This window comes from Protopterus annectens, chromosome 1.part0 (genome assembly GCF_019279795.1).
Source record: "Protopterus annectens isolate FY-2018-M chromosome 1.part0, PAN1.0, whole genome shotgun sequence".
In the NCBI taxonomy this organism is placed as follows: domain Eukaryota; kingdom Metazoa; phylum Chordata; order Ceratodontiformes; family Protopteridae; genus Protopterus; species Protopterus annectens.
The window spans coordinates 1,801,740,483-1,801,767,630 of record NC_056725.1 but is presented as its reverse complement, the minus strand read 5'-3'; the positions used below and the strand labels follow the sequence as shown (position 1 = coordinate 1,801,767,630).

At 41.7% G+C, this 27,148-nt stretch overlaps 1 protein-coding gene across 3 annotated transcripts in view; it reads left to right on the top strand.

The window, feature by feature from the left end:
* The window catches only part of UTRN (utrophin), a 4,744,936-nt gene that overhangs the window by 1,717,031 nt on the left and 3,000,757 nt on the right, over positions 1-27,148 (top strand). For all 3 annotated transcript variants that reach the window (XM_044069601.1, XM_044069592.1, XM_044069610.1), the window contains one exon: positions 20,338-20,493. In XM_044069601.1, coding sequence (XP_043925536.1) covers positions 20,338-20,493 — 156 coding nt within the window. The remainder of the gene's footprint in view (positions 1-20,337; positions 20,494-27,148) is intronic.

Sequence of the window (27,148 nt, the reverse complement as noted above, 5' to 3'; positions counted from 1 at the left end):
CACTTTTGGCATTGATTATCAGGCCATGGCTTTGACACTAGGCATCTGTCCACCTGTGACCCTTAGGATGTCTCATCACATTTTGATGGCAGTTTGCAGTCAGCAAACTACCAGACCTTATGTGTTAGTTCATGGGTACAGAGTAGATGCCAAAGGGGATGACTGAATACTCCACTTTTCATTGGTCTGATCAGATTCAGAGCCATGGCTTTCACAGTGTGGGTTCTGTCCATCAGTGAGGCCCATCTTGTAGGATGTTCACAGGTTCATTAGGAGTTCATACTAGGCTATCTGCCCGAGTTTGCAGTCATCTGCAAACTTTGTTAGCCAAAGACCTTCTGTGTTAGCCTGTACTACAGAGAAGTAGATGCCAAACAGGAGAGGACCCAGGACTGAACCCTGTGGTACTCCACTTGTCATTGGTCTGAAGTCAGATTTAGAGTCTGCTACTTTCACAGTGTGGGTTCTGTCCACTAAATTCCCACTGCCAGTCTCGAACCCAGGACCTTGGTACCACTGGTCTGTATGACTTACCACTAAGCCATGACACACATAGGGATTTATACCTAGTTTAGTGAGCTTATCTATAATTCCAGAGTGGGGGATGGTGTTGAAAGCCTTGGCGAGATCTAGATAAGCTGTGTGAACCACCTTACCCTCATCTATGGCTTTGGTGACTGAATCAAAGAAGTCAGTCAGGTTTAGGATACATGATCTGCCTTTTACAAATCTGAACTGGGTAGGGTCCAGAGTTTGGAGATTACCAATGTCTTTGATTATGAGTTCCATGATGATGCGTTCCATGGCCTTGCAGACCAGGCTCATCAGGCTATTGGGGCTTTGTGGAGTGGGATAACCGTTGCGGTGCGCCATTCAGTGGGCACAAAGCCTGAGGTGAGACTATGATTGAACATGGTACTTAGGTAGGGTGCCAGTTCATTCTGTAGTTCATGTAGAACGCAGCCTGGGATATTATCAGGTCCCATGGATGCTGTGTTCTTGGCTTTGGAGAGTGTGTTTTTTACCTGTGCAGCCATGATTACAGGAACTTTGCATTCTTCCGGTATAGAGATGGGCCCTCTAGGGGGTGAGAGGGGGATAAAGTTAGCACTGAACCTATCTGCCAGGATGCTGGCAATATCAGTTGGTTCTGTATATTTAGTGCCATTGTGCTGTAACTCTGAGCAGATCTGAGTGTTGCCACTGAGATTCTTGACATAGCTATAGAATACTTTGTGGTTGCCTTTAGAGTCGGTGGCAATTTTGTTTTCGTAACTAGCTTTGGAGGATTTTATGAGGGATCTCAGCTTCTTACTGAGGTTGACCAGGGAGTTCCTCCAGTCATGGGATTTTACTCTCTTTTGCTACAGTTTCTTTCTTCTGTTGTAGAGTTTGTTTATGGCAGAGGACCACCAGATAGCATCTTGGTTCTTTAAGGGATAGCATGATCCATGCACTCGTGTAAGTGCTTATAAAGGGCATTTGTGTAAGATTCAGCAGTCGTACCTCTATTATCCATCTGCATGGGTGTCATGAAGTTTGCCACCTCTTTCATAAGAAGTGTGAAGTTGGCTTTGGAGAAGTTTTTTTACAGTGGTTTCCCTAATTGGGGGTGGGGGCGGGATGTGGATGTCTAGGGTGATTAGCTTGTTGGTCGGATCTGACCAACGAGGAATTGACCTCTGGTGTGGAACACCGGTTGCCCATGTTGGTAATGACCAGGTCTAGGATATTGCTGCCCCTGCTGGTGGGGGTGTGAATAAGTTGATCCAAGGCATTGGAATTTATGAATTCCAGAAAACGTTGAGCAAGAGTTGGGACATGAGTAGTTTTCCCAGTTAATGGTGTGGTAGTTGAAATCGCCCATTATTAGGGTGTTAGGTTGTACCCTAATACTTTCCAGTGTATCAAGAAATGAGGAGTGGGCATGGTGGGAGGTCTGTAGCAAGCTACACATTTATCATCTTTCCCTCTCCAGTTATTTCTTCCCAATACCTTGGTTCCTTTGCCAGTTTTATCCAATCAATTGTGGCCCCCTCTTGCTATTGTCTGTATCCCTAATAGCGGTCATCCATATTGCAAGAATCTCCAGTCTCCATTCCAGTGTTGGTAATAGTTCTCAGAATATATTCTGCTACTTTATAGATATAATATTCTGCATGATTATTGTTCTCCTTAAAACCTTGCATCCAAAATCCCAGTCTTTCCTTGTTTCTTCAGCTTCCCCCATGTTCCGTCCTCACCCCTTTCCACTTTGAATTATAGTTTTCTGCTTGTGCTATGTATAGGAGTCTTAAGTGTGCATCTCTGAAATAACCTTTCAAATAGGGTAATCCCAGTCCGCCCTCTTCTCCTGGAAGAATTGGCTTATCCCAGCTGACACTTGTCATCATCTGCTCCCAGGTGAAGTCCTTCAGCTCTATATGCCTGACCTGTGTATAAGACTAATGGGACTAAAAACATTTTAACTGCTTGTATCTTACTACCCATATCCGTATAACAAAGCTTTCATTTTCTCAGTTTTTGTATTATTTTTTGTTTAGTCTCTTCCCACATATCCTTAGATGCCACACTAGAATCGTATTTAATCCGTACTCCTAAATATTTCATTTTATCATGTCCCCATAGTTATGGGTATCCCTGAAGCAGTTCATGTATGGGTGCATAATTTACCACTATTGCCTTTGTTTTAGCTTTAATTTTGTATCCCAAAAAGATCCGAAACTGTCTCAAAATGTTCCACAACACTGTAATGTCTTTTTCTATTTTTGTCTGATACAAAGTATCATCTGCAAATGAAGCCAGCTTTTCTTGACTACCGTATTAATTATATTTGTGAATTTTTGAGTCCCTTATTTTCTTTGCCAGAGTTTCTAAGTACAGTGCAAATAATAAAAGGGAAAGAGGACATCCCTGCCTGGGATGCACAAATCATCAGCATGGATGCAGAGATGTTCTTCATGTTTCACTGTTGCAGTCATTACATTTGGGTTATCTGCTTGCAGGTAGCCCTCAGTTGGCCTGATTAAGAAAGTCTTGGGTCCTGCGTCGGTTGCTGTCCCTTCTTCGATGAAGTCAGGTTGTCAGGGGTATAAAACATGCAGCCGACACCATTACATCAGTCTTTCTTGCTGTGCGCTGCCCGAAGCAGAAGCAGTTCACAAGTGCCAATCGGCCAACTCCTGAAATTTTCGTTTTCGAGTTTCAGAACCGAAGTCTTCAACTAAAGCCAAGTACCCTGTTGGGGAAACTTTTTCTTGTTCCTTACAGATGTCAGTAAAAGTTAATTGCATTACTTGTGGAAAGCAAATACCTCGTAAAGATTTTCATTCGTACTGTATTCCTTACCTAGGCCCTGACCACGACGTGCCTTGCTGTCGGTTTTGTGCTTTATTTAATCAGCGCACTGTCTGTTGTCTGTATATTTTCGCCTCTAAATATTTCGGTTCTCAGTTTAATTATCCAGAAATGTTGTTGGTTAGCCATCCGAATACTGGGATTCTGAAAAAAACGCAAAGGTAAAGACAGAGACAGGCCACCGAGGTCCAAAACTGCCGACGACTCTTTTCCTAAGCCAGTCGCCAGTTTGCCGGTGAGGTGCTTTTGCAGCCCCTGATACCCGCTACTTCTGATTTGCAGGCCTCTACTGAGACCCATTCGGAGTCCAGTATGCCGTGAGATGCTTCAACTATGGAACCCGCGGATGTCTCTACCTTGGATGGGTCCTGAGCCGCAGGGTATATTCAGGCCTATGGACTTGCATATTAAACCAATGCCTCCTTCTTTACTTAGGCCTAAATCTCAATCCATGCCTAAAAAACGATGCCCAGGCCACATGCTCAGGCCTCTATGGTTAAAAAACAAATAAGAATGGCTAAAGATCTAATAACTCTAATCAGGGGTAGCCAACCACCCCCCCCTTCTAAGAGGCCTAGGACTGAAGTTGATTTTGAATCTTCTGATCAGGATTCTGATTTTTCTGTTTCTTCTGATGATCTGGATTTGCCCTTGTCTACTTATGAAGATTCTGATGCAGAGGACTCCATTCCCTCTGCTTTCCCTCCTGAGAATTTTTCTTTTGGGGAAACCTTACATACTCTAAGGGAGCATTTCCACTGGGAAAGCCAGGATTTTTCTGATTCAAATTGAGGCTTAGGGATTTCCTTCTCCTACCTCAGCATAGACCTTTAGCTATTCCTCCTGTGCTAGACATTGTTCATGATGCTTTTCCAGAATCTAGTTTGGCCCCTCATTACCTGCCTTTTGCTCCCAGAAAATCTACAGGGTCCTTGAGTCCCACAAGTTCCTTTTTAAAAATCCTATTTCAGATCCAGAGACTATTTCACAGGGGCCCAAGGGCATTAAGGCTTCTACTGCTAAAATTCATACCCCTTCTGATAGAGACTCTAGGGTGCTGGATAGATGGGGTAAGAAGGTTTACACTTCTGCAGCCTTGGCCATTCATTAGAGCTTTAAACTGCCAGTTTCATATGTTAAAGTATCAGCAGCATGTTATTGGACTGCTTTAATGTTGATTCCTGACTGTGTGGAAAATAAAGAATTACAGGATTTATTGCATTCTGCTGAACAAGTTGGAAAACATACTTTGCAATGTGGATTTGATTCTTTAGAGGCCTCCTGCAGGGCTGCTGTTACTGGGTCTGTGCTCAGAAGGCATGCCTGGCTTAAGGAGCAATCTTTGCCTGATCATGTTAAAGCTAAATTGTTGGATGCTCCTTTAAATCAGGACCACCTGTTTGGCAACAAGGCTGAGGAAGCTCTTAAAAAGATGGAAGATAAAGCTAAATCTATGCAAACTGTGAAAGATTTTTTACAAGTTCAGCCTCCTAGATTTAGTAGGCACTGGCCCTGTAAGAATTGGTCCTTTCCAGCCCCTTCCAGGTCTTCTCAAGCCAAACCCAGACACAGCAAAAAACCCAGGTTTCAGTCCCAGGGGAGACACAGAGCTAAGCAGTGGGGGGCCTCCACTTCCAAATCTGGGAAGAAAACTCCCCCCCCCCCCTATGATAAACTGTCTCAATGACTTCCTTTTAAAATTTCCAAGCACTTATCAAGTGACTTCCCCTTTGGGGAGAAGATTGCTCTTCATGCAAAGAATTGGGAATTCATTACCCAGGACAAATGAGTTTTAAATATAGTGTCCCAGGGATACAGATTTCACTTCCACACGTTGCCAACACCAAGCACGTGGCCTGACCTACCCCCAAATCAGTGGACAGAGGCCCAAAAACAAGTACTTTCTCTGTTAAGCATGGGGGCTATTCATCTGGTACCAGAAGAGGAAAAGGGACAAGGTTTCTACTCGAGACTTTTCCTGGTACCCAGAAAAGACAATTCATGGCGTCCTATCTTGGACCTGTCTATTCTAAACACCTTTTTGGAGACTCCAAAATTCAAGATGCCGACTCTTCACCAATTACTTCCTATGCTAGGCAAAGATGCCTGATTGGCGACACTAGATTTAAAAGAAGCATACCTGCACATCCCAATCAGGGAGTCTTGCAGAAAATACATACACCTCAAAGCAGGCTACACACACTATCAGTTCTCTGTATTGCCCTTTGGCTTATCTAGTGCGCCCAGGATATTCACAAAGTGCCTAGCTCCAGTTATTGCATTTTGCAGGCAAAGAAATATTAAAATATACCCATACGTGGATGATTGTCTAATTCAGACAGAAAGCCAGGACATACTTTTGAATCATCTGGCCTTTGTACAAAGGGTTCTAAATTGTCTGGGGTACACCATAAATGAAAAGAAGTCACACCTGGTACCCTGTCAACAAATTATATTCCTGGGAGCAAGCTTGAATACAACTTCCCAGATGGCTTACCTCACGCCAGAGAAACAAATTCATTTGACAACCTACTTCAAACAAGTGGCCACACAAACCCTGCTATCTTCAAGACAAATATTGCAAGCTTTGGGGTTCATGGCCTCCTGCATTCTTCTAATTCCATATGCAAAGACTGCATATGAGGAAACTACAGTGCTATCTAAAAAGCCTATGGTGTCAACATTCTCAAGATCTGGAAACAATGATTCCTGTCATACCTTGCCTATGTCTAGAGTTCCTTTGGTGGGCAGAGGCCTGCCACCAAAACAAGGGACTACCTTTCACACCACCCCCTGCCGCCCACACCCTAACAGATGCATCAGACTATGCATGTGGGGCTCACCTGGCAGGGAAGTACATTCAGGACACATGGAACCCAAGTCAAATGCATATCAATCAAAAAGAAATGTTAGCTGTACAGAATGCTCTGACAGCCTTCAAGGACCACATTCTTCCAGGACAACTAATGGTAAAGACAGACAACACCACTGTTATGTGGTACATAATCAAGCAGGGGGTACACATTCTTACCACCTCTGCAGACTAGCCATGGCATTGTGGGACACAGCCTTGAGCTACCAGATGCACCTATAAGCTCAATTCCTGCCAGGAAAATTAAATATATTGGAAGACGGACTAAGCAGAAACCTCATGGACCCACACGAGTGGAAACTGGAACCAAGGATTTTCAACATGTTGACAAACAAATGGGGGAGCCCAGATATAGACCTGTTTGCCTCTCCACAGAACTACCAATTGGGCAAATTTTGCACAAGTGCTACCCACAAACAAGCCTGAAAAGTGGATGCTTTGTCCTTCAGCTTGGAAAACCTATCAGTCTATGCCCCCCCCCCTGCCTCTGCTCTCCAAAGTACTACTAAAAATCAAACAGGACAAACCAAGGATGATTTTGATTGCTCAAGACTGGCTGTGCCAACACTGGTACCCCCTCCTGCGCAGTGTGTCACGGTCATCTCCATGGCACCTGCCTCAGACTCCTTCCCTGCTGTATCAGCGGGAGAACCAGATTCTGCACCCTCCGCTTCTAACATTGAACCTAGCAGCCTGGCTAATTACTTAATCTATCCTTTACCATCCCTCAGCAAACCTGTGATGGATATCATTTTAGAGGCAAGGAGGCCTAGTACTAGAAAATCTTATGCTGAAAAATGGAAAAGATTCTGTGTCTGGAACCAATCTCAAGGGATGAGCACAGCAGCGCCCAATTTACCTCAGATTTTACAATACTTAACTGTGATGCTCCACAAAGGCCTGTCTTTTTCCCCCATTAAAATCCATGCGTCAGCCATTTCAGCTCATTATAACACAGAACCTCCCCTCTTCTCTCATCCACTGCTCAAGCAGTTCCTCAGAGGGGCCAAAAATTTGAGACCACCCAGGAGAGCTCCAACCCCAGCCTGGGACCTTAACTTTGTCTTGGAGAAACTCACTGTACCTCCTTTCGAGCCAGCTGCTACTGCAGACTTAAAATTTCTTTCTTGGAAAACAGCTTTCCTTTTAGCAATCATTTCAGATAGAAGGGTATCTGAATTACAGGCACTTATGGCAGTGGAGCCTTTCATCTTTCATGCGGACAGGGTGTCCCTCAGAACCAATCCATCCGTGTCCCTCAGAAGCAATCCATCCTTCATGCCCAAGGTGGTATCCAGTGTGGCTCTTAATCAGTCCATTCATTTGCCAACCTTCTTCCCCAATCCACAGAATAAAGGGGAACGGATACTGCATTCCTTAGATGTGCACAGACAACTTAGATTCTACTTGGACAGGACTAAACCTCAAAGGAAATCTGAACAACCTCTGGTGGCATTTGCTGCAGGAGCAGAGGGGAAGGCTATTTCAAAGCAACCCATTTCTAAATGGATAAGCCATTGCATTAATTTCTGCTATAAGCACCATGGAAAACCTATCCCCCCCCCAGGGGATTAGACCTCACTCCACCAGGGCTGAATCTACCTCTACAGCCATTCTCAGAAGCATCCCTACCAGGGACGTCCTATAAGCTGCTGCTTGGAGTTCTATACATACTTTCACCAAGCGTTATCATTTGTCAATCTTCTCTAAATCCAGAGCTGGCTTTGCCACTGCAGTCTTACAGGGCCTTATAGTTGGCCCTAATGCTATCTAAATTCCTCCTCCCAACCATAGCTTTGGGAATCTACCCAAATGTAATGCTTGCAACAGTGAAACACGAAGAACATAGTACAGTTGTGTACACTTACCATAAATGTAGATGTTAGGGTGTATTCACGGTTGCAGTCCTGGTTACCCTCCCTCTAGCAACCTAACTTCTTTTGGCTATACCTCTACTTTCCTTTACTATGCTTAAAAGCCTTTTTGGTGTATTTGCTTTTTTGTTGGAGGTATATCTTTGTGCTTTTATATTTAATTGCTTCCCATTAGGGGGGGCACCTGATATCTGCGGCAAGAAAAACTGATGTAATGGCATCTGCTGCATGTTTTATACCCCTGACAACTTGACATCATAGAAGAAGGGACAGCAACCGATGCAGGACCCAAGACTTTGTTAATCAGGCCGACTGAGGGCTACCTGAAAGCAGATAACCCAAATATAATGACTGCAACAGTGAATACACTTGAATATCTACATTTATGTTTAGTGTACACAACTGTACTTTCCTCTGCTCAAGCAGAAATTATCAGAGAGGACCCCACCCACTTCAGTTTTTGCCTCCGATCCCTCATATATTCTCCTAATCAACCTTATAAATTTCAGGAAATGCAAATCCTTCCATTGTCCTGCTCATAAAATCCCAGCTTACTCTGTCAAATGATTTCTCTGCATCAAGTCCCACCAACAGAAATGGTATTTTCTTTCATTCTACTTCCCTCTGGATCATCAGTGTTCTGTCGATGTTCTATTAATGTTGTCAAATGTTTGCCACCCCTCCACAAAACCACATTTATCCATATCTGTTAGTTTTGGCATTACTTTTGACATTCTTTTAGGTATTATAGACATGAACACTTTATAATCATGGTTTAGTATTGAAGTGGGCCTGTATGAAGCTGGATCTGATGGATCCTTACTGTCTTTTTGTAATACAGCTACCACTGCTCTCTTCCAGGATGTCGGTACTTCTCCCCTTAATGTACTATTAAACAAAACTTTCCAGATCTTTATCAGTTTTTTTTTCTCATAGCTTCCAGACTTCTACAGGAATACCATCTATTCCTGGGGACTTACCTGTATATTAGTTATACATCACAATTTTTATCTCATCTCCTCCTGTTTTAACTGTTATCAGTTGAGCCTTATCTGCCTCTAACCTTGGCATATTTAATTCTTCCATAAATACTTCCATTTGTATCTTTTCTTAAATTTTGTATTTCCTTGCTTTATAGAGACTCTAGTGGCATTTCTGAAATATTTCTAATACCTCTACAGGATCTCATGTTACCTTCTTTGTTATAGGCTTTCTAAGTCTGGCAACAGCTCATTTTCCTTTCTGTTTGAGTCGTTATGCTAAAAGTTTTTGTGCTCTAGTGTTCTCAAAAAGCAGTTGCTTAACAGCACTGTTTCTAAGCTTGTGCATAATATTGAGGTAATACCTTATTTTCTGCCTACCATTCTACAGTTTATCCTCCTCTTGTTCTGTGAGATCCCCCCTATTCTGCAATGCGTTTAACCTTTGTCAGGCCCTCTAAGTAATACTTGTTGCTTCTTAACCATAACTTCCTTTTATTTCCACCCTATTTTAAATCTCCACCTTAATTTTTTCCCACTCCCTAGCTATATTTTCATAAGACATTTCTATCTTCTCTAACAGCTACTGAATAATTTCCACTACCCTTTCTTCTCTAACAGCTACTGAATAATTTCCACTACCCATTCCTTAAATTCCTCTCTTTTTAACAGGTGGGAAAGCGCCACTGTTTCATTTTTAATTCATTACCCTGTGTTTTTATTTTAGCTATTATTGGTGCATGATCTGAAATAATTATCGGGTGGGTATTACACCTTCGATTAAATGCAGATGTTCCTGTGAAATGTAAAGTCTGTCTAGCCTAGCCCAGTTTTTATATCTTGGGGAATAATATGTAAATTCACTCCAAACTCCTATTACTGAATTCACATTGTCAATGCCAAATATTTTTATAAATGTCTTCAAAAATTTGCCCTCCTTTGTTATATTTTCTCTTCTGGGCCCCCCAGACACATCCTCACTGCTGCAAATCAAGTTCCAGTCCCCACCTATAAGTGATATTCCTTGCGGAAAACTGATGATTTCTCCCAGAATTTTCTTAAGCTCCATTATATTAGTTTTTGATGGAATGTAAATACATGCCAGTGTAATCCCCCTCCCTTGACAGTAGCCCCTTAGCACTACATATCTGCCATTATTATCTTTTTTTTATCTTCTATTACTATTGGAGCTCCTCTTGCAGTTAATACAAGTACTCCTCTTTTCCTTTGTCCCAGGTATTTCATTGAATAACCATCCTGCAAAACCTTTCTTTATCAAATTAATGTGTTCATTTCTTTCTATGTTTATCTCCTGTAACATAACTGTTTACTCTACATTTTAAATATAGTTCACTACTTTTTCTTATTTCTATTTATCTGTGAGGCCATTTACATTTAAAGACATTTAAAAAGCATTATTGTATTAAAAGTTATTTGTGTGTAACATCTTTTTTGTTAAATGTCTAGGTCCAGCTTTTGTGTTACATGCATACATTGTTTTTCAGGTTGAACTTTTATTCAGTTGTTTCTTGTCATAAATTTGAGCCTATGTCACGTCTTAAAACTTTTTGTTTTATTGAAAGCCCTCAAACAAAAAAAAACGCACACACCCCCTAAAACCTATTAGCTTAACATTAACACACAAAAACTACGTACATTTTCAAATATTGAAGTTTTACCCTCTTAATAGGAACAAAGGTCCCAAATTGAGAGCCACACTCGCAGACTTGAGTTAACCTGAAAGAAAGGTCATCCACGTTACGGTCCATGGTGTAGCCTGTGCTTCTAAGTGTTGATTAGTTTTGTCTCATCTTTATAGCAGCTGTCCCAGCTAGGATAACCCCTGAATGTTTTCAGATAACATTATCTACTTTTGGAAAACCCCTGAATGCTTAGAGAAAATTATCTCCAAGCCAATTTTTTTCTTTTTTTTTTCCTCAGCCAATTACTCTCCACCAGACTATAGCCAGTTACTGTTTATCAGATTGTCTCAATGGAAACATGAAGACCAGCTGCAGAATTGTTACTGAACATACATGTATTTGCTAGGAAAAAGTCTCATAATATTCAGTGTTCTTTTTGATTTACTTGCTGTCTTTTAAAACTTATTACTAAATCAATCTAAGGTCTTTAATCCAGTCATTCCCCCATGCAAAATGATAAAAGCACATTAATCTTTTTTTGTCATGCTTTTAAACCAGGCTTTTTTGTACATTACAGTCCCTACATTTCTTAAAACTGAACAAGATTAAAGAGAGAAGGGAGAAAGAAAAAAAAGAATATCAGCACCAGTTTACAATCCCCATTACCTTAAAAGTAATTGAAAAACTTTACATATATAGCATGCAAAGAAAACCACATGCCACAAAACTAGTACTATTTAAGAAAAAAATGTTTGAATAGAGTTAACTTTCTCCCTCCCTCTTTCCCTCCCCAAAGCACTTTTTCAAACATTAATGACTTGAAGTAGGGCATATGCTTTAGAGTGCCCCACAAGTCCAAAAGATTCTGAAAAAGTACAATATTTCCAGATTTTTTTTGTTCTGTCATATTTCACAAATATAATTATTGCGTTGTAATCCCATATTAAGTTACTGGTTTCATCACTGTTCATCTCCGAAATCCTGTCTCTGCTTCATTTTCAATGTACTCTCGATTCTTCTAGTCAGCTCTTGTGCTCCCTTCCTTATCTCCAACTTTTTCTGTTGAAAATTTTGAAAATGTTTTACATGTGCAAGTCCCTCTGTGGTCTTCATTACCAGAACAATAAGAAATGGAATCTCCTGTTTCACAGCTTACGTTCTGTTGGACAAACTCTTATATTTCCTCCTTAGCATGTACTTCATCAAAAATGATTTTGTCCCTCCAGGGAAGAATACCTTGAAGACGGCTGGGTACAGCAGTTTGATTCTCACGACTGGATCTCAACATTCCCTGAGTAGTGGAATACATTTGCTTCTCTTCCGTCTGGTGTACAATGAGTAGTTATTCTATGCAAACACTCTGCTGTTTCCCACTTTTAGTACTTTGTTCTTCTGCCACAGTTTTGTCAGAATCAACTCTTTCTGCTGTTAGGATTGCATCTTTACTATTAGAGGTCTGGGTTGCTTTCTCATGGCCAGGTTTGGAGCATACACATGCTCTGCCCTTTCAATTAACAACTCCTACTGGGGAATACCAGTCCAGTTGCTTATTTGTGCTTTCATAAAATTAATGCAGTATGTTCCTTCCAGCTTCTGTGTTGTAGTTGAGAATCTCAGGTTTTCCTTATGTGCTCTGTCCTGTAATTCTATTATTTTTGAAACATCTCTTCCTGAGCAATCTCATATTCATCCAGCCTTTTCTTCATTTTGACCTCTGATTTTTGCAGCTTTATAATCTTATCTGAAGGTCTTTCTAAAGTTTCTTTCATTTTTTTCAGCCTTTTGTTTGTGTTGATATACTCCATCAGTGTTTTGTTTATTTTAGGCAGGTCTGTATGCAGTTGATTTGTATCTTCCTGTAGGTTATAGGAAGTCAAGTCTGAAGGTTGTATTGCTTTTTGCTGAACAGCTGCAGAACTTTCCCCAGTCAGTGTTTCTTCATCACTTTCTGTAGCTGATTGGTCTTCTGTATTTCTTTCTTCCTGGTATCCAGGCAGTGCACTCACTAGCCGGTTACTGAAATTTACCAATAAACAGAAGTCTACTGGCCATCTTTGCTGAGTTTCTGTTTTCACACTAGGAGAGAGAGAAGTAAGCTGTTACTCAATGTGTAGCCATCTTGGAAGTCCTGTCATTTCTTTTTAGGTTAAAAAAATACAAAACTGCCAGAGATATGCATACATAATGTTACAATTGTCAGCATAAAAAGACAACATATTTCTGCATAAAAATTAAATTGTGTGGTATTTTTAAATGTTGCTTAAAAATGGCATACATATTTTTTTGTTAAAATTTAGAGTGGAGATGCTGCTTTGCCCTTTAACTAGGAGCCCAGTCTAACAATGTTTCATAGGCAGGAGTCCTGATACAATTCCCCCAAAACAATTAATTGATGCCGCACTTTATGTATAGAGAAAAGCAAGCAAGATTTGAGGCAGTACCTTTTTTGAAATGGTCATGTAAAAATGTTAGGCCAGTTTTGCACTTTCTCGCATATTTCATGTATAGTGTTGCAAAAGATGAATCTTTCTGTGGGTTCTTCAGGTAAAATTAGAATACATCTTCACTGCAGTGTATCATGCTGTTAAATGGGAACCTCTTCAGCTTGTCATGTATGTTCTGCAGATGGCAAAACTGAGAACAATGTTAGGTTGTAGGCACACTATGCCAAAGGTCAGTAGCTGAAGGATTAACCAGATGAAATAAAAGGCTCAGGTTCAGCACACTGGTCGTCTGGTATGGGGATTCTCTTTGCTCACAACGTTTGACTAATGCCCTAAACATTAGATCACCAACCAACGGAATGAGAGGTGGATTAAATGGCCAAGGGCCTGCTTTCCTTCCTTAGGGGACAGGTGTGGGACAAGTCCCATTAGTTGGCCAACCCTCTTGGAGAGGCTAGTACTGCAATGAGTGAAGCATAAGGGTTCATAGGTTCATAGGTTCATAGGTTCATACTAGGCTATCTGCCCGAGGGCATTTACAAGCCTAGCCCATAGTTTTGTGGCTTACGCCACCCCTTTAGTATGGGGAACTATACCCATTATTTTACTGTGCCTATGTTGAGCAGTGACACTGAGGTAATCCCTGGGGTATATCTGCGATCTCCCATCCATTGGTCAAGATTTCTCTTGAACAAGGCCAGCGAGGTGCTCTGCCTCACATATACCGGGATTTTATTCCACAGCATAGGGAGTCTTTGGGTGATGAATCTATCCCTCCAGCACGTCCTATTAATAGCCGTGTCGAGGTTTAAGTCTCCGCCCTTGTGGCTCTGACGGATCTAGATTTTTGAGGTGAAGCATATTCATCAAATCTGGGTTTGACATGGCCTTGTATGTTAGGCAAAGGTCACCTCTGAGCAAGCGGTGGCGACTGAATAGAGCTGGAGTTCTTTCAGTCGGGCAGCATAGGACAGATGTTTGAGACCCTTTATCCTTTTGGTGAGGAACTTTTGTGGCCTCTCCAGCTGCTGCAAGTGTCGGGTCAGATACATTCGAATGGGGCATTGTACTCAATCATTGGTCTGATGAGTGATGAGTATAGGGAGACTATGACCTCCCTTGATCTAGATGAGAATCCTTCATGATAAGGTGGGCAATGTAGAAGGTCTTCCTAACTACTTTAGCTACATGGGTGTCGAATGACAGACTACTATCAACCTGGGTCCCCAGGTCCCTGATAACTTCTTCTGTGCTCAGTGGATTGCCACCTATTTGGTAGCTAGTAACCTTGTTTTTCCCGAAGGGTATGACTATGCATTTTTGGCATTTAACTTTAGGCCATGGCTCTGGCACCAGTTATCCATTTCTGTGAGACCCTTCTGAAGGATATCTGTGTCAGATGTGTTTTCTACTATGGCCCAGTTTGCAGTCATCTGCAAACTTTGTCAGCCATAACCCTCCTGTGTTTGCTTGTACTGGAAAAGTAGATGCCAAACAAGAGTGGGCCCAGGACTGAGCCCTGTGGTACACCACTTGTGACAGGCTTTGAGTCTGACATGGCGCCAGCAACTCTGACCCTGTGGGTTCTGTCACTCAGCCAGTTTGCAACCCATCTTGTGATGTATGGGTTAACATTTAAGCTGATGAGTTTTTCAATGATACCCGAGTGGGGTATTGTATCAAGGCCTTCGCCAGATCGAGGTAGGCTGTATGGACTGCCTTTCCCTCATCAATGGCTTTGGTGACTGTTTCAAAAAGTCAACCAAGTTTAGAAGGCATGATCTGCCTTTGACAAAGCCAAACTGGGATGGATCCAAAGTCTGCAAATTCCTATGTCTTTATTTATGAGGTCCATTATGATCCTCTCCATGGCTTTGCAGATAAGGCTTGTCAAGCTAATGGGCGGTAATTTCCAGGGTCGGTGGAGGCACCGCCTTTGTGAAGTGGGACCACAGTTGCAGTGCGCCACTCCTATCCAGAGGTAAGACTATGATTAAACAGCTGTCCTAGCTGTGGGTTTAATTCTCGTTGAGTTCGCGGAGCACATAGCCGGGGACACCATCAGGTCCCATGGGTGTTGTGTTTGTAGCTTTGGAGAGAGCAGTTCTCACTTGGGCATTGGAGATGCTTGGGGCCCTGCAATCGCTTGGTATAGACATCTCTCCTTTTGGGCCCGAGCCGGGGAGAAGTTTGCACTGAACCTGTCAGCCAGTATGTTGGCAATGTCTGTAGGATCAGTAATCTTCACATCATTTTGAACTAGTTCTGAGCATATCTGGGAGTTTCCTCCCAGATTTCTAACATAGCTAAAGAAGGCCTTATGATTGTCTTTTGAGTCTTTAGCTATTTTTCTCTCAAAATTTGCTTTGGATGATTTTATGAGAGCTCTTAGTTTTTTACTTATAGTGATCAAGGGTGTCTTACCTTTTAAGGATTTTGCTCTATCTTGTAGTAGCTTCCTCCTTTTGTTGTAGAGTTTGTTTATGGCTGGGGTCCACCAGACTGGACGCTTGCCTTTGGTACAAAGAGTCTTTGTTTTGCTTGGGATTGCCTTATCCATGCAGTCCTGCAGGTGCTGGTAGAAGGCATTTGTAAGTGATTCAGCGGCTTGAGTACTGGAGACCACACTAGTCTTTAGAAGTGTGAAGTCGGCTTTCGAGAAGTTCTTTACTGTGGTCGTTTTTATTTCAGGTGGGGTGGGATGAGGACCTCCAGCGAGATTAGTTTGTGATCTGATCTCACCAGTGAGGGGTATACTTCCGGTGTTGAACATTGTGCTCCCATGTTCGTGATGATGAGATCAAGTATGTTTTCTCCTCTTGTGGGGATGGTGACTAGTTGTTCCATGGCATTTGAGTTTATGAATTCCAGGAACTTTTGGGCTAGGGTGTTTGGGCTTGAGTAGTGTTCCCAGTCTATATTAGGGTAATTGAAGTCACCTAGTATGATGGTGTTTGGTGATACATTTATCCTCTAGTGTTTTCAGGAAGGCCATGTGAGGTTCCTGAGTTTGTGAGGGTGGCCTGTAACATGCTACAATTTGCAGAGCAGTCTTGCCTATGGTTAATTGCACCTGGATGGTCTCCGATGCATCGTTGCCACCAGTCTTGAGGTGTGGGTGTCTTTGATGAATATGGATACCCCTCCTTTCTTGGTATTGTCTGGATTTTGGGGGCATGATAAGAGGTAAAACCTGATAGTGCTGGGGTGCTCTCAGGAGCCTTGAACCAGGTTTCTGTCACTGCACAGACATCGATGTTCTCCATACTGAGAAGGGCCTCGAGTGCGTGCATTTTGAGATTTAGACTTCTGGCATTGAGCAGCATTACCCTTAGTTTTTTCTTTTTGTGTTCTAGGGTGGTAGGTTTAGAATTTGAGCCTTGCCTAAAAAGGCACTATGGGGTGGCAAGAGCCTTTGCCAATATCCGAATCCCAGGGTGACAGGTGCAAGCCGTCCCTAAGCAGCGTGGCTTGTCCAGCATGTCATCCCAGGCAGACAGACATTGGATCCCCTTTGAATGACACCAGAGTTTAAGCCAATTGTTAAAGCTGATCATCTTATCTCTGTATTGTGGCATCATTCTTGGTGAAGGTAGGATACTGCTCAAGGTCAGGGTCATACCTGCCTGGGCTACATAATCAGAGAGCTCCTCAATGTCTCTTTTCATGTAGTCCAAGGAGGTACATCTCAGGTCGTTTACACCAGCGTGGACAATGACTGAGTCGTATTTGTACCTGCTGTTGAGAGACCTGAGTGCTTGCGTTATGTGGCGGATTCTAGCGCCCGACAGGCAGCTTACTGTGACATTCTCCTTACTCAGTCTGGTGAGCGGGATGTCAGTGTGTCTGACTATGGAGTCACCAATGACTAGTGTGTCTGGCATTGTGTTTGGCCTTAAGGGCTGTGACTGTTTGACACTCTGACTGTGAGGTCTATGTGTTGTAGGTGTTGTGTTCTGAGGTGGTGGTTGTTTGGGTGTCTGCTTTGGTGGCCTCTGCTGTTTTGGTAGATTTTTGATCAGAGCCGAGTATGTCTTTGTGTGTTTATGTGTATGATTTGAGGTTGTGATGGTACTATGTGAGACTGGGTCTATAGTGTGTGTGGTAACCTTCTCCTCCTGACTGGTCTTGCCAGTCCTATGTTGAGAGAGCCTCCAGTTTGGTATAGTTGCATCTCGCATGTATTTGTGTTTTGTGGGAGGAGGAGAGGGTTGTCTGTGTACATGAGGCAATTGTAACATTGCCTCAATATTCCCAGGTTCACCAGCTGAGCAGGAGGACACACTAGCAACTGATCCTCGACATGCTAGAAGGACTAGACAAAAACTTTAAAAAAGATTCGGGGATGTGGGTGACCGAGAAATGGGGTTTGCCTTTGGGGTGCTATCTATAAGAGTGCCGTAAGTAATAAGTACTGTAGGAGCAAGTGCTAGGTTTAACAGATAGAGAAAAGTCTACTTGGAGTCAAGTAGAGATGATCATTTTAGGTATTAGAAAGTGCTAGTAACAGGCTTTAAAGGTAAGATTGAAAAGAATGCACTCTGCAGTGTGCACTAGAGAAGTTAGATATGAAAGTAGGTAACTTGAGTTTTACCTGTTTAAAAAGTTAAGGTTTAGTGGAGAGTTACTATTTTTAAAACAGCAAGATGGACTGAAAGGGGTGGTTACTTTTGTATTTTGGTACTATGAAATACTGTAGGATGGCCAATAAATTTAAATTTAAATAAATGTGGGTATGGCCACAAATGAGCTCACCCACTGGTATGCATTAGTTTACTGTCATTTTGGCCATCTTTGTGTTGTCAGTCCACCACTCTCTTTGATTTCATACCCTTTAACCATGGTCAGGCCCCAAGCCCAGGATGCTTTTGCATTACCCTGAGGTGACAGAATGTAGTTTAAGGCATCTCTTTTGGTCCTTTAGGCATCTAGGAAACCGTGACATTACAAGAACAGGGTGTTTTGCTCCACTGTAAAGAATGCTAGGTGCATCTGGGGCCTGGTTGCTGTAGTAAAAACATTAATCACATCAGCATATCTGACTGAGGTTTTGGAATTCCTCACGACTGCTAAGAAACTTTCCAGTAGGAAAACCACAAGTCCAGTGCAGTGAGTTAACTTGTACATCTGCCTAGCTTGCCTTAAATGCCTGTTCAGCGTGATCCTGTTTTTCGCAGTGGTCATGGTGCAGGTGTCTTCCATTTTATTCTATATTCATCTTGTGAACTACATAACTCTGGTTCAGCACAGGTTTGCTATGCAGTTCCTTTTGTGTGTGGGTGTGTGGAGATTAACTCTGGCTTCACTTAAATGCAACTTTTCTTTGGGATGTGAACTTCTAGTCAGCCAAATTATCTGCTGGATTAAGTCCTAGCCAGAGAACTGTGATGATGTATCTGATTTCAAAGTATCAGATTGTGCTGGAGAAAATGATTAACTTTGGGAACTTGGAGACCGAGGAAGGACATGTGCAGCTGATGGTCAGATGTGGGGAGAAAAACAAAAAAAATTAAATGTAAAATTATGAGCCTCTGCTGGCCGAATATTCAACGATCTGTAGTTACGGTAGGTACATGTGTACTAAGTGTTAAGTTTTACGGATTGTTTTAGAAGAGCTTTTATGATATATAAAGTGGGTAACATACTTGACCATCATTGGCAAGCAAAGACAGGACATGTACACAAGGTTAAAAAAATTGTACTTAAAACTGGCAAACTAACAGTAAATGAATACATATAAAACGGTGATGTACTGTCTACCTGCTACAGTAGATAACGGAGTAAATTTGGCACAAGTAGACCTAATTACTCAGCAAACCCATAACACAAGGAGGAATGAAATACATAGGAAGGTCATAGGTGTTCATCTGAGGCAAGCGCATCAATGCAGCATTTGTTAAAAAAAAGATTTCTGTCTAATACATCTGTCACATGTCTGAATGAGCACATAAGTAAAGCACAAAGCACGTTCATTGTGAAGAGAGCAAATACAGAATCAGAATTTATAGGAGCAATAGGTTTAACCTACTCAGGCTGAATCTAGAAAAAATTAATCTTAGCTTAAGAATTTGCTTGCTTAGGCTGTAGTACATCCCTGAAGAATAGTCCTAGTCATTCCACGTAATGTGGTGTAGGAGTTGTTAGCCTGGTTGATATTGTCTATAGTCCATCTGGCAGTTATATTTGTGTTCTTTGACAAAGATTCTAAGGTTTGGCATAAATTAAAGTGGACATGGCCTCATTGCACACTGAACAGCATCGATTATTCTAGTTGATTGTCGTGATTTTAAAGAAGGTTTCTCTGCAACAGCTTTGCCAGAATTGGGTCTCTCTAGTGTTAGTACATCATCAAAAGAGAAATGAATTATATGATTTCACTTTTCCTGGTTAGGGGTGGACAGTAATTTGTGTGGAGCAGGCTAAATGTGAAAGTAGCGAAGAGCATAGTAACTCTGGTCCTTATAAGGAGATTTCAAGCGTTATCAAGAGAAAAAAACAGATACTCTCTGTGATTGGAGAGAGAAGTCTAATTGCACTTATTTTCACCATATTCTGTTGGGTACAAGTGTTGTAAGTTTAATTGAGTGGAATTATCTGGAATAAGGTAGCCACAAGGAGGTTGTTTGCATTAGCTCTTCTATTGCCAGATGTCGGCAGATAGGATATCTTGCTATAGTAGCCTAGTAGCTGTAGGACTTTTACAGTCTGATCAGTATGCGATTTGCATTACATTGTGGTCTGTAAATGCAGCCTGAGATGGTTATGCTCAAAGGTCTGGGGGCTGTGCAGTTGACAGGGTCTTTTATAGTAATTTTGGTTACTCCTTTCAGATTGTCTTTTTTGTAGGTTTAATTTTACTGCTGTCCCAAGATGGTTACATAGTAAAGTAGAACTGCACGTGAAAAGTTTGTGTTTTTAAACATTTTTGTTTTTATCAAACTGTTCATTTGTTGTAAACTACTGAGTACTCTTTCAGAATTGTTATTGTGCTGTATGTGTAGTTGTATCAAAGTTAGGTTGTGAAGTGACTAGACACCAAAGGAAATTATTGGTAGACCATATAAAACTCACATGGTAATGAATGCAAAGCATACTATCCCATGTTTCTTCGTGAATTTTCGAGTATGTAGAATATAAAGTGGTAATACATTTATTGTATCATTTAAGCTGTTTGAGAATGAAATAGAAACTTCAGAACCAGCGTTAAGAAACCTGAAAGAAATGGAGTCAGAAATGAAGAGCCGTTCTCTGCCTGGGATTTCTGCGTGGATGAATTCTAGACTTGGCGACTGTCAAGAACGTTGGGAGAAACTTCGTAAACAGGTTAGTTCCTTCAAGGTTATTCACAGTTTATTAAACAGTGGCATTTATACAAGTTGTCCTTGGAAATCTGTGTTTAACGTTTTTACTGTGTGTAACCTTACACATGCCCACACTGCCAATGGCTCGAGCAGAGCCATGCAAGGCATTTTAGGTGACAAAAGCTTTAGAGTTTTCTTGCTGCTGAAGTAGTCCACCTCTGCGGGCTTTGTTTAAAAGATGGTCCGCTACCAGTCCTTTCAAAGCTGTGCAGATGAGTGCTCTTCTCTGGAAAACTTTCCTCTATGCCATTTTTGTGTGGGGAGAAAACTTTTTTATTAATATTTTGTTTTTTATGCTAAAAAATGTTTCTTTGCTGAATTATGTTTGCTGAAGAGATTTTTACTGCTATATTATGCCTTTGTCAAAAAAACGTAAAAGGTTTTGTTACTGTTCTCTATATCTTTGTATAGAGTGAATGAATGAATGAGTAAATTAGTGTGTGTGTGGATAGAACATTGTGTTTATGGGGGCTGTCATGGAAATTTTACCTCAAAACCTTAATTTTCCTGTCAGAAGATTTAGTGACTCACTCAGGCTTCTATACCTATTTGTAAGGTTTCCTTCTTGGCTTGAACATGAAACAGTTGTCAGTCTGCATGGTTCTTGCTTTTCCTGTCCACTGAAAGTCAGCTAGCTACTTTAGTGTGTCTTTAGGTAACTGACTGGCTTCATCACTGTCTCAGCAGCTGATGGGTGACTACTGTAGCCAAAACTGGTTCCTCAGACCACACATCTTTTACTCCTGATCCCTTAGGTGCAACTTTGAGGAAAGCCACTAAGGACTGGGAGATTGCTGTGTCCTCTGTAACTGTAGGGTTGCCCTCGCTTGGCAAGAGTGAACCATTCTTGTCAGTTTCTGGAGAGGGAGTGGATGTAGGTATACAGGTTTCCTGGATGAGGTGCCTGTTTCCTGGGATAGTGCTTCCAGGGAATCTTGCAGAAAGAAAAAGCAGAAACTTAAAAACGCTTCTCATTAAAAGCAAAAAGTAATCCCTTAGCAAATCCCAGCAAATCTTCCCTGTCCATAATTCTGAAACCACATTTAGGCATAAAAGGATTAGTTCTCAAAGAAGTCTTACAGGCAGAAACAAAACCACTGCACTAGGTAAAGTCCATATCAGGCTCCAAAAATGTAATGCAATAAATCCAAACAAAACCACTGCACCAGCTAAAGTCCAGACCAGGCTCCAAAAATATAACGCAAGAAATCCAAGTAGACAAAAGACACGTGCGGCATAAAACCAAATGATTTATTTAGTAAGAAACAAGTAAGCGCTTTCATGTAGTCCTCCTACACTTCATCAGACATAAAATTTCTATCAGAAGCCTAAACATTTTAAACACCCTCAAACCAATTACTGCTAGGAACCCTTTTCCTTCCAATGAAATAATTAGTGGAAACCAAGTGATTTAAAGTAACGAACTCTTTAGCAAAATAACTATATTTTTAGTATGTTCCAACCACAACTTATATAATAGATTTCAGATGTAATAAGACATATATTGCAGATCTCTAAGCAATATAATATGCATCATACATAAACTGTTTCATCATGCTGTTGCAAATATACTGATGTTCTGGAAAAGGTAACGCAGAACTGTCAACAAAGGCTGAAATGGTCCTGCCATCCACATAGTTAACTAAGTATAAAACTTGTTTGAAGTTTACAGTAAAAATATTTGAGCTACTACATGAACGCTTTTCAGTTTATTAAGATGCTCAAAAAACAAACACACACAGAATATGGAAGTATAACTAAAACCAAGCATCATAGCTAAATACTACTAACATAAAATGTATGTATTTAAAAAAAAAACAATAAAAACAGAAAATATATGCATGAATAAATAAATAATATACAAGGAGTATGTGCATTTATATAAGCAGACACCTGTAACTACTATAAAAAGATGTTTATCTAACAGGCAAGGCAAACGGAGTATTAAAAAAAGGGGGGAGGAGAGAGTTAGCACATGTAACTAAAGCCTTCTATCCCTTAAAAAGGGTTTCAATTACAAAGCTTCATTCAAACCCATGTCCTTGTTAACTTGTTGTAAAACAAACCATTTTTGCTCAGTCTTTTCAAACTCTCCCTCTGATCCCTTGTATAAAGGCCGAATTTCTGTGGTGGGCAGAGGCCTGTGCCATGAACAAGATCTTCCTGTCATCCTCCGACCTTCCGGCCAGACCATCACCACCGACGCCTCAGACATTGCCTGGGTCACTCACCTAGCAGGCAGGTGTACCCAAGGGTTTCGGAATGTCCAGCAACTTCAGTTGCACATCAACTAGAAAGAAATGATGGCAGTGTAAAAGGCTCTGACTTCCTTCCAACACCATCTCGGGCCAGGGGTCCTCCTTATAAAAACAGACACCACAATAATGTGGTACATCAACAAGCAGGGGGGGCACCCAATCTTACCCCCTGTGCAGGTTAGCCATGAGTCTCTGGCTTACAGCCACCTCCATGAGGCTACACCTAATTGCCCAATACTTACCAGGGATCAAAAACACACTGGCGGACCACCTAAGCAGAAACTTACTGGACTCCCACGAATGGTAGCTCCACAGAGAAATCTTTCTACAAATCACCCAGGAGTGGCGCACCCCAGAAGTGGACCTCTTTGCCTCACACCTCAACCACCAGCTGCACAAGTTCTGTACCAGGGAGTATCACCTCCTAGCATGGAAGGTGGATGCCTTGACCTTCCGCTGGAGCTCCCTCTTTGTGTACACATACCCTCTTCTGCCCCTTATTCCCAAGGTTTTGATCAAAATAAGAGAGAGATCAAAGGCCATTCTCATTGCTCCAGATTGTCCCAGACAGCATTGATGCCCCTTATTATGCAGTCTGACCTTACAGCCCCCAAAGCTGCTTGCCCTGATGTCAGATCTCTTGACCCAGGAGAGGGGGAAGGTACTACACCCAGACCTACAGACTCTCAAACTTTCAGCATAGCTTATACACTAAAAATTAACAAGGAGTCCCCGTTAAGCAAACAGGTCCTGGACATCAGAGAGGCCAGAAGGCCCAGGACAAGAAAATCATATGCAGGAAAATGGAAAAGGTTCTGCTCCTGGAAACGATCAAAAGGGGGCAGTACCTCCCAACCTTTCATCCCCCTTATCGTGGATTACCTAGTAGAGTTGCTCAATAGTGACCTGTCTTTCTCCTGTATTAAAATCCATGCCTTGGCCATCTCTGCCCATTATGATTCAGAGACCCACCCCTCTTCTCTCATCCTTTGATTAAGCAATTCCTCAGAGGGTCTTCTAATATCAGGCCTCCCAGAGGGCCTCTGACGTCACCCTGGGACCTGAATTGTGAGTTAGAAAAACTAACCTTACCTCCTTTCGAACCTGCCGTTTCAACAGAATTGAAATACCTTTATTGAAAGACTGGCTTCCTACTAGCTATCACATCAGCCAGTAGGGTCTCGGAACTTCAAGCTCTCATGGCTGTCGAGCCCTTCATAATTTTCCATGCAGACAGAGCCTCCCTAAGGACTAACCCTCCTTTATGCCCAAGGTGGTATCTGATGTGACCCTTAACCAGGCTATACGCCTTCCCACCTTCTTTCCCAACCCTCAAAACAAGAGGAAAGAATTCTACACTCACTAGACTTGCACAAACAACTCCAGTACTATCTGGACCGTACAAAGCCATTCAGAAAAACAGACCAGCTTCTTGTAAGCTTTGCCCCGGGGGCGAAGGGGAAGCCCATCTCCCAAGAAACCATTTCCAAATGGATTTCACACTGTATCCATTTTTTCTACAGACTACATGGGAAATCCATCCCCAAGTCTGTCGTATCCACTCCACTAGGGTAACCTCTACTTCCACTGCCTTTCTCAGAGGAGTACCTACCAAGTACATCTTGGAACTGGCCACGTGGACCTCTGTCCATACCTTTACAAAACACTACCACCTACCTCTCTTTTCTAAGTCTAGGGCAGGGCCTCCTGACCCATACCTAAGACCCAAACTATCCTTCCACCCTTTTCCTCAGGTTTGGGAATCCTCCCACAGGTGATGACTGCAACAGTGAAACATGAAGAAAATAGTACAGTTCTGTACACTTACCATAAATGTAGATGTTCGATTGTATTCACTGTTGCAGTCTTGGTTTCCCTCCCTCCATCCCCCATTTAACATCTTCCCCTAGGGGGACACAAGGTTCCCAAGGTGGATTTTAGCCACCAGGACCACTTCTCTCTTTTCTTTTGTGCTTCTGATGGAAAAACTGATGTAATGACGTTGGCTGCCTTGCTTTATAACACTAACGACATGACAGACTACAAGCGACTGTAGCCAGCACACAAAAACATTTGACTCTGGTATTCATGCCGACCGAGGGCTACCACAGCAGGGATAAACCCACAGGTGATGACTGCAACAGTGAATGCACTCTAACATCTACATTTATAGTAAGTGTACACAACTATACTTACTTTCTTTCTTCTGAAATTGGCCAAGGGCAATTACACAAGTTTCTACACTCACAAGACAGGGTTTGTTTGATACACCTCCCCATCTGAAAACACTTCACCTGACTGCTTAGATGATAGAGTTTTGATACCTCTTAAGTACCTTTGCATGTGTGCGCGTCCATGTGTGTATTATCCTCTGACCTCTCTTGCTCTTCTATCATGAATCATCTTTTGGCTATTTCTCTTTGTCTGCCCTTAAATTCCTCTTTTCTTTCTATCCTCAAGTGAAGTAGTTTTTGAAAGACGTTTTACATATCCATCTGTCTAAGAAACAGATGGCACCTCCTTGCGATCTTTTTTTTTTTTACTTGGAAAAAGTAGCAGTTCTTTCGTTTGAGCCAGCTCATCAAGTTGAGGTGCTTAACATTGAAAACTGTTGCCTCCTTACTCTTATTTCTGGAAGAAGAATTACATGCTCTTATGGTGAATCAGCCCTACCTCATTTTCCATAAGGACATGGTTTCAGAGAACCAGTCCTCCTTTATGCGTAAAGGTGGTTTCAAGGTTTACATTGTCAGACTATTAATCTCCCTTCATTCTTTCCTGAACCTAAAAACAAGGCAGAAAGAATATTACACACTCTGACTCTGGATGTCCACATTTAGCTCAGATACTGTCTGTACAGAATTAAACCTTTCAAGAAAGCCGATCAGCTGTTTGTTATGAAGGTAAGAAAAAAAGGGTAACCAGTGTTGAAGTAGAAATTTCCAGATGGGTGTCTCATACTATTTTTCTGTTGTACTCACCATAATAGGTCGCTTCCAGGAAGGGTCCGGGCACATTCTGACAGGCTTTGTCTTTGTCTGTGGCTTTCTGGAAAGTGGTGCAGTGGAGAAGTATTCTAGAGGCAGCAACTTGGTCCTCTGTACAAACTTTCAGAGCATTACAAACTGCATTCCTATTCCAGGTCCAGATCAAGCTTTGTTAGGACCGTTCTCCAGGGGGCTCCCAGATGCTTAAATTCTTTCTTCCCTAGTTGTTAAGCTATGATAGTTTACCCAGGTAGCTTAGGTTACTGTAACAGTGATTTAAATGCTGAACATAGTGTAGTTCTCTAAGTAAACCTTCCATAACTGTATATTCCAGATAATAATGTTGCAGTAGCTGTTCCATTTCTCCAGCCACATTGTTTTATATTTCATGCGTCTTGCCTGAGAGTGAATGTATATACCTTTTTGTATATAGAGTTACATTATTTTTGTTTGATTTTTATCTTTGCTAGCTTTTTTTCTTTTCAGGGCTATAGCTTCCCTTCTTTGGGCAAGAAGGCTATGAAACCTTTGGCACTCAAACTGCGTCTTTATATGGAACTTTAGTCAAGCTGTTTGCAGTTTAGGTAAATGGAAGGTGCCCTAAAGCTTTAAAAGCTAATTTGTGGTCATGCCCTAGGCAAAGATACAACCCAAATAGCTTAGGATACTGTATCAGTGATCTCTTAGAACATCTGCTGTTAAGTTTACTTACACAACTGTACCTTCTTCCTGACTACCTCTTCGTTCTCCCTCTGGGCCTGGGTGTCATGAAATATAGCCTTTCACCCAGGGGTCTTTAGTTAGGTCGTCTTTGTTGATTATGCTTGAATGTGTGGTGTACATTGCAGATAGAAAAAATCGCTACTTTAGCTGTATCCAGACTTTTAAAAAGGTAGCTGAATTCTGTGCACCTCATTACCACTAGGTTGGTAAATAGCATACTTCTTCAGCTGTACCCAGACTTGAGTGGTAGCCAAATCATGTGCACCTGGTTTCCACTAGGCGGGAGTGCTCACTTACCTCACTGCTGAAGGGAAATGCATTTCAGAGCACCCTGTAATCAGGGACACATGCTCAAACTATGGGACAAGGCGGTATATTTTTTTTGTTCTTCACTCATTTGCTAGAATAGCAGGTATTGCATTAACACGTTTTTTTCAGTAGGACGTGGAGTCTGAAGCTCATATACTTTATTATTTAATGACTGCAGTCTTCAATGATTTGCAAGAAAATCATGGATTTTATGAGGAAAAGACCAAAAACAAGAGGTAAAATCTGGGTATTCTGTAAAATCAGCGACAGTTGACAGTTGTGTCTGAGTCTCAGGGTCATTGAAATTTCAAACAGATAAAAAGGTTCTTATGTAGTTAAT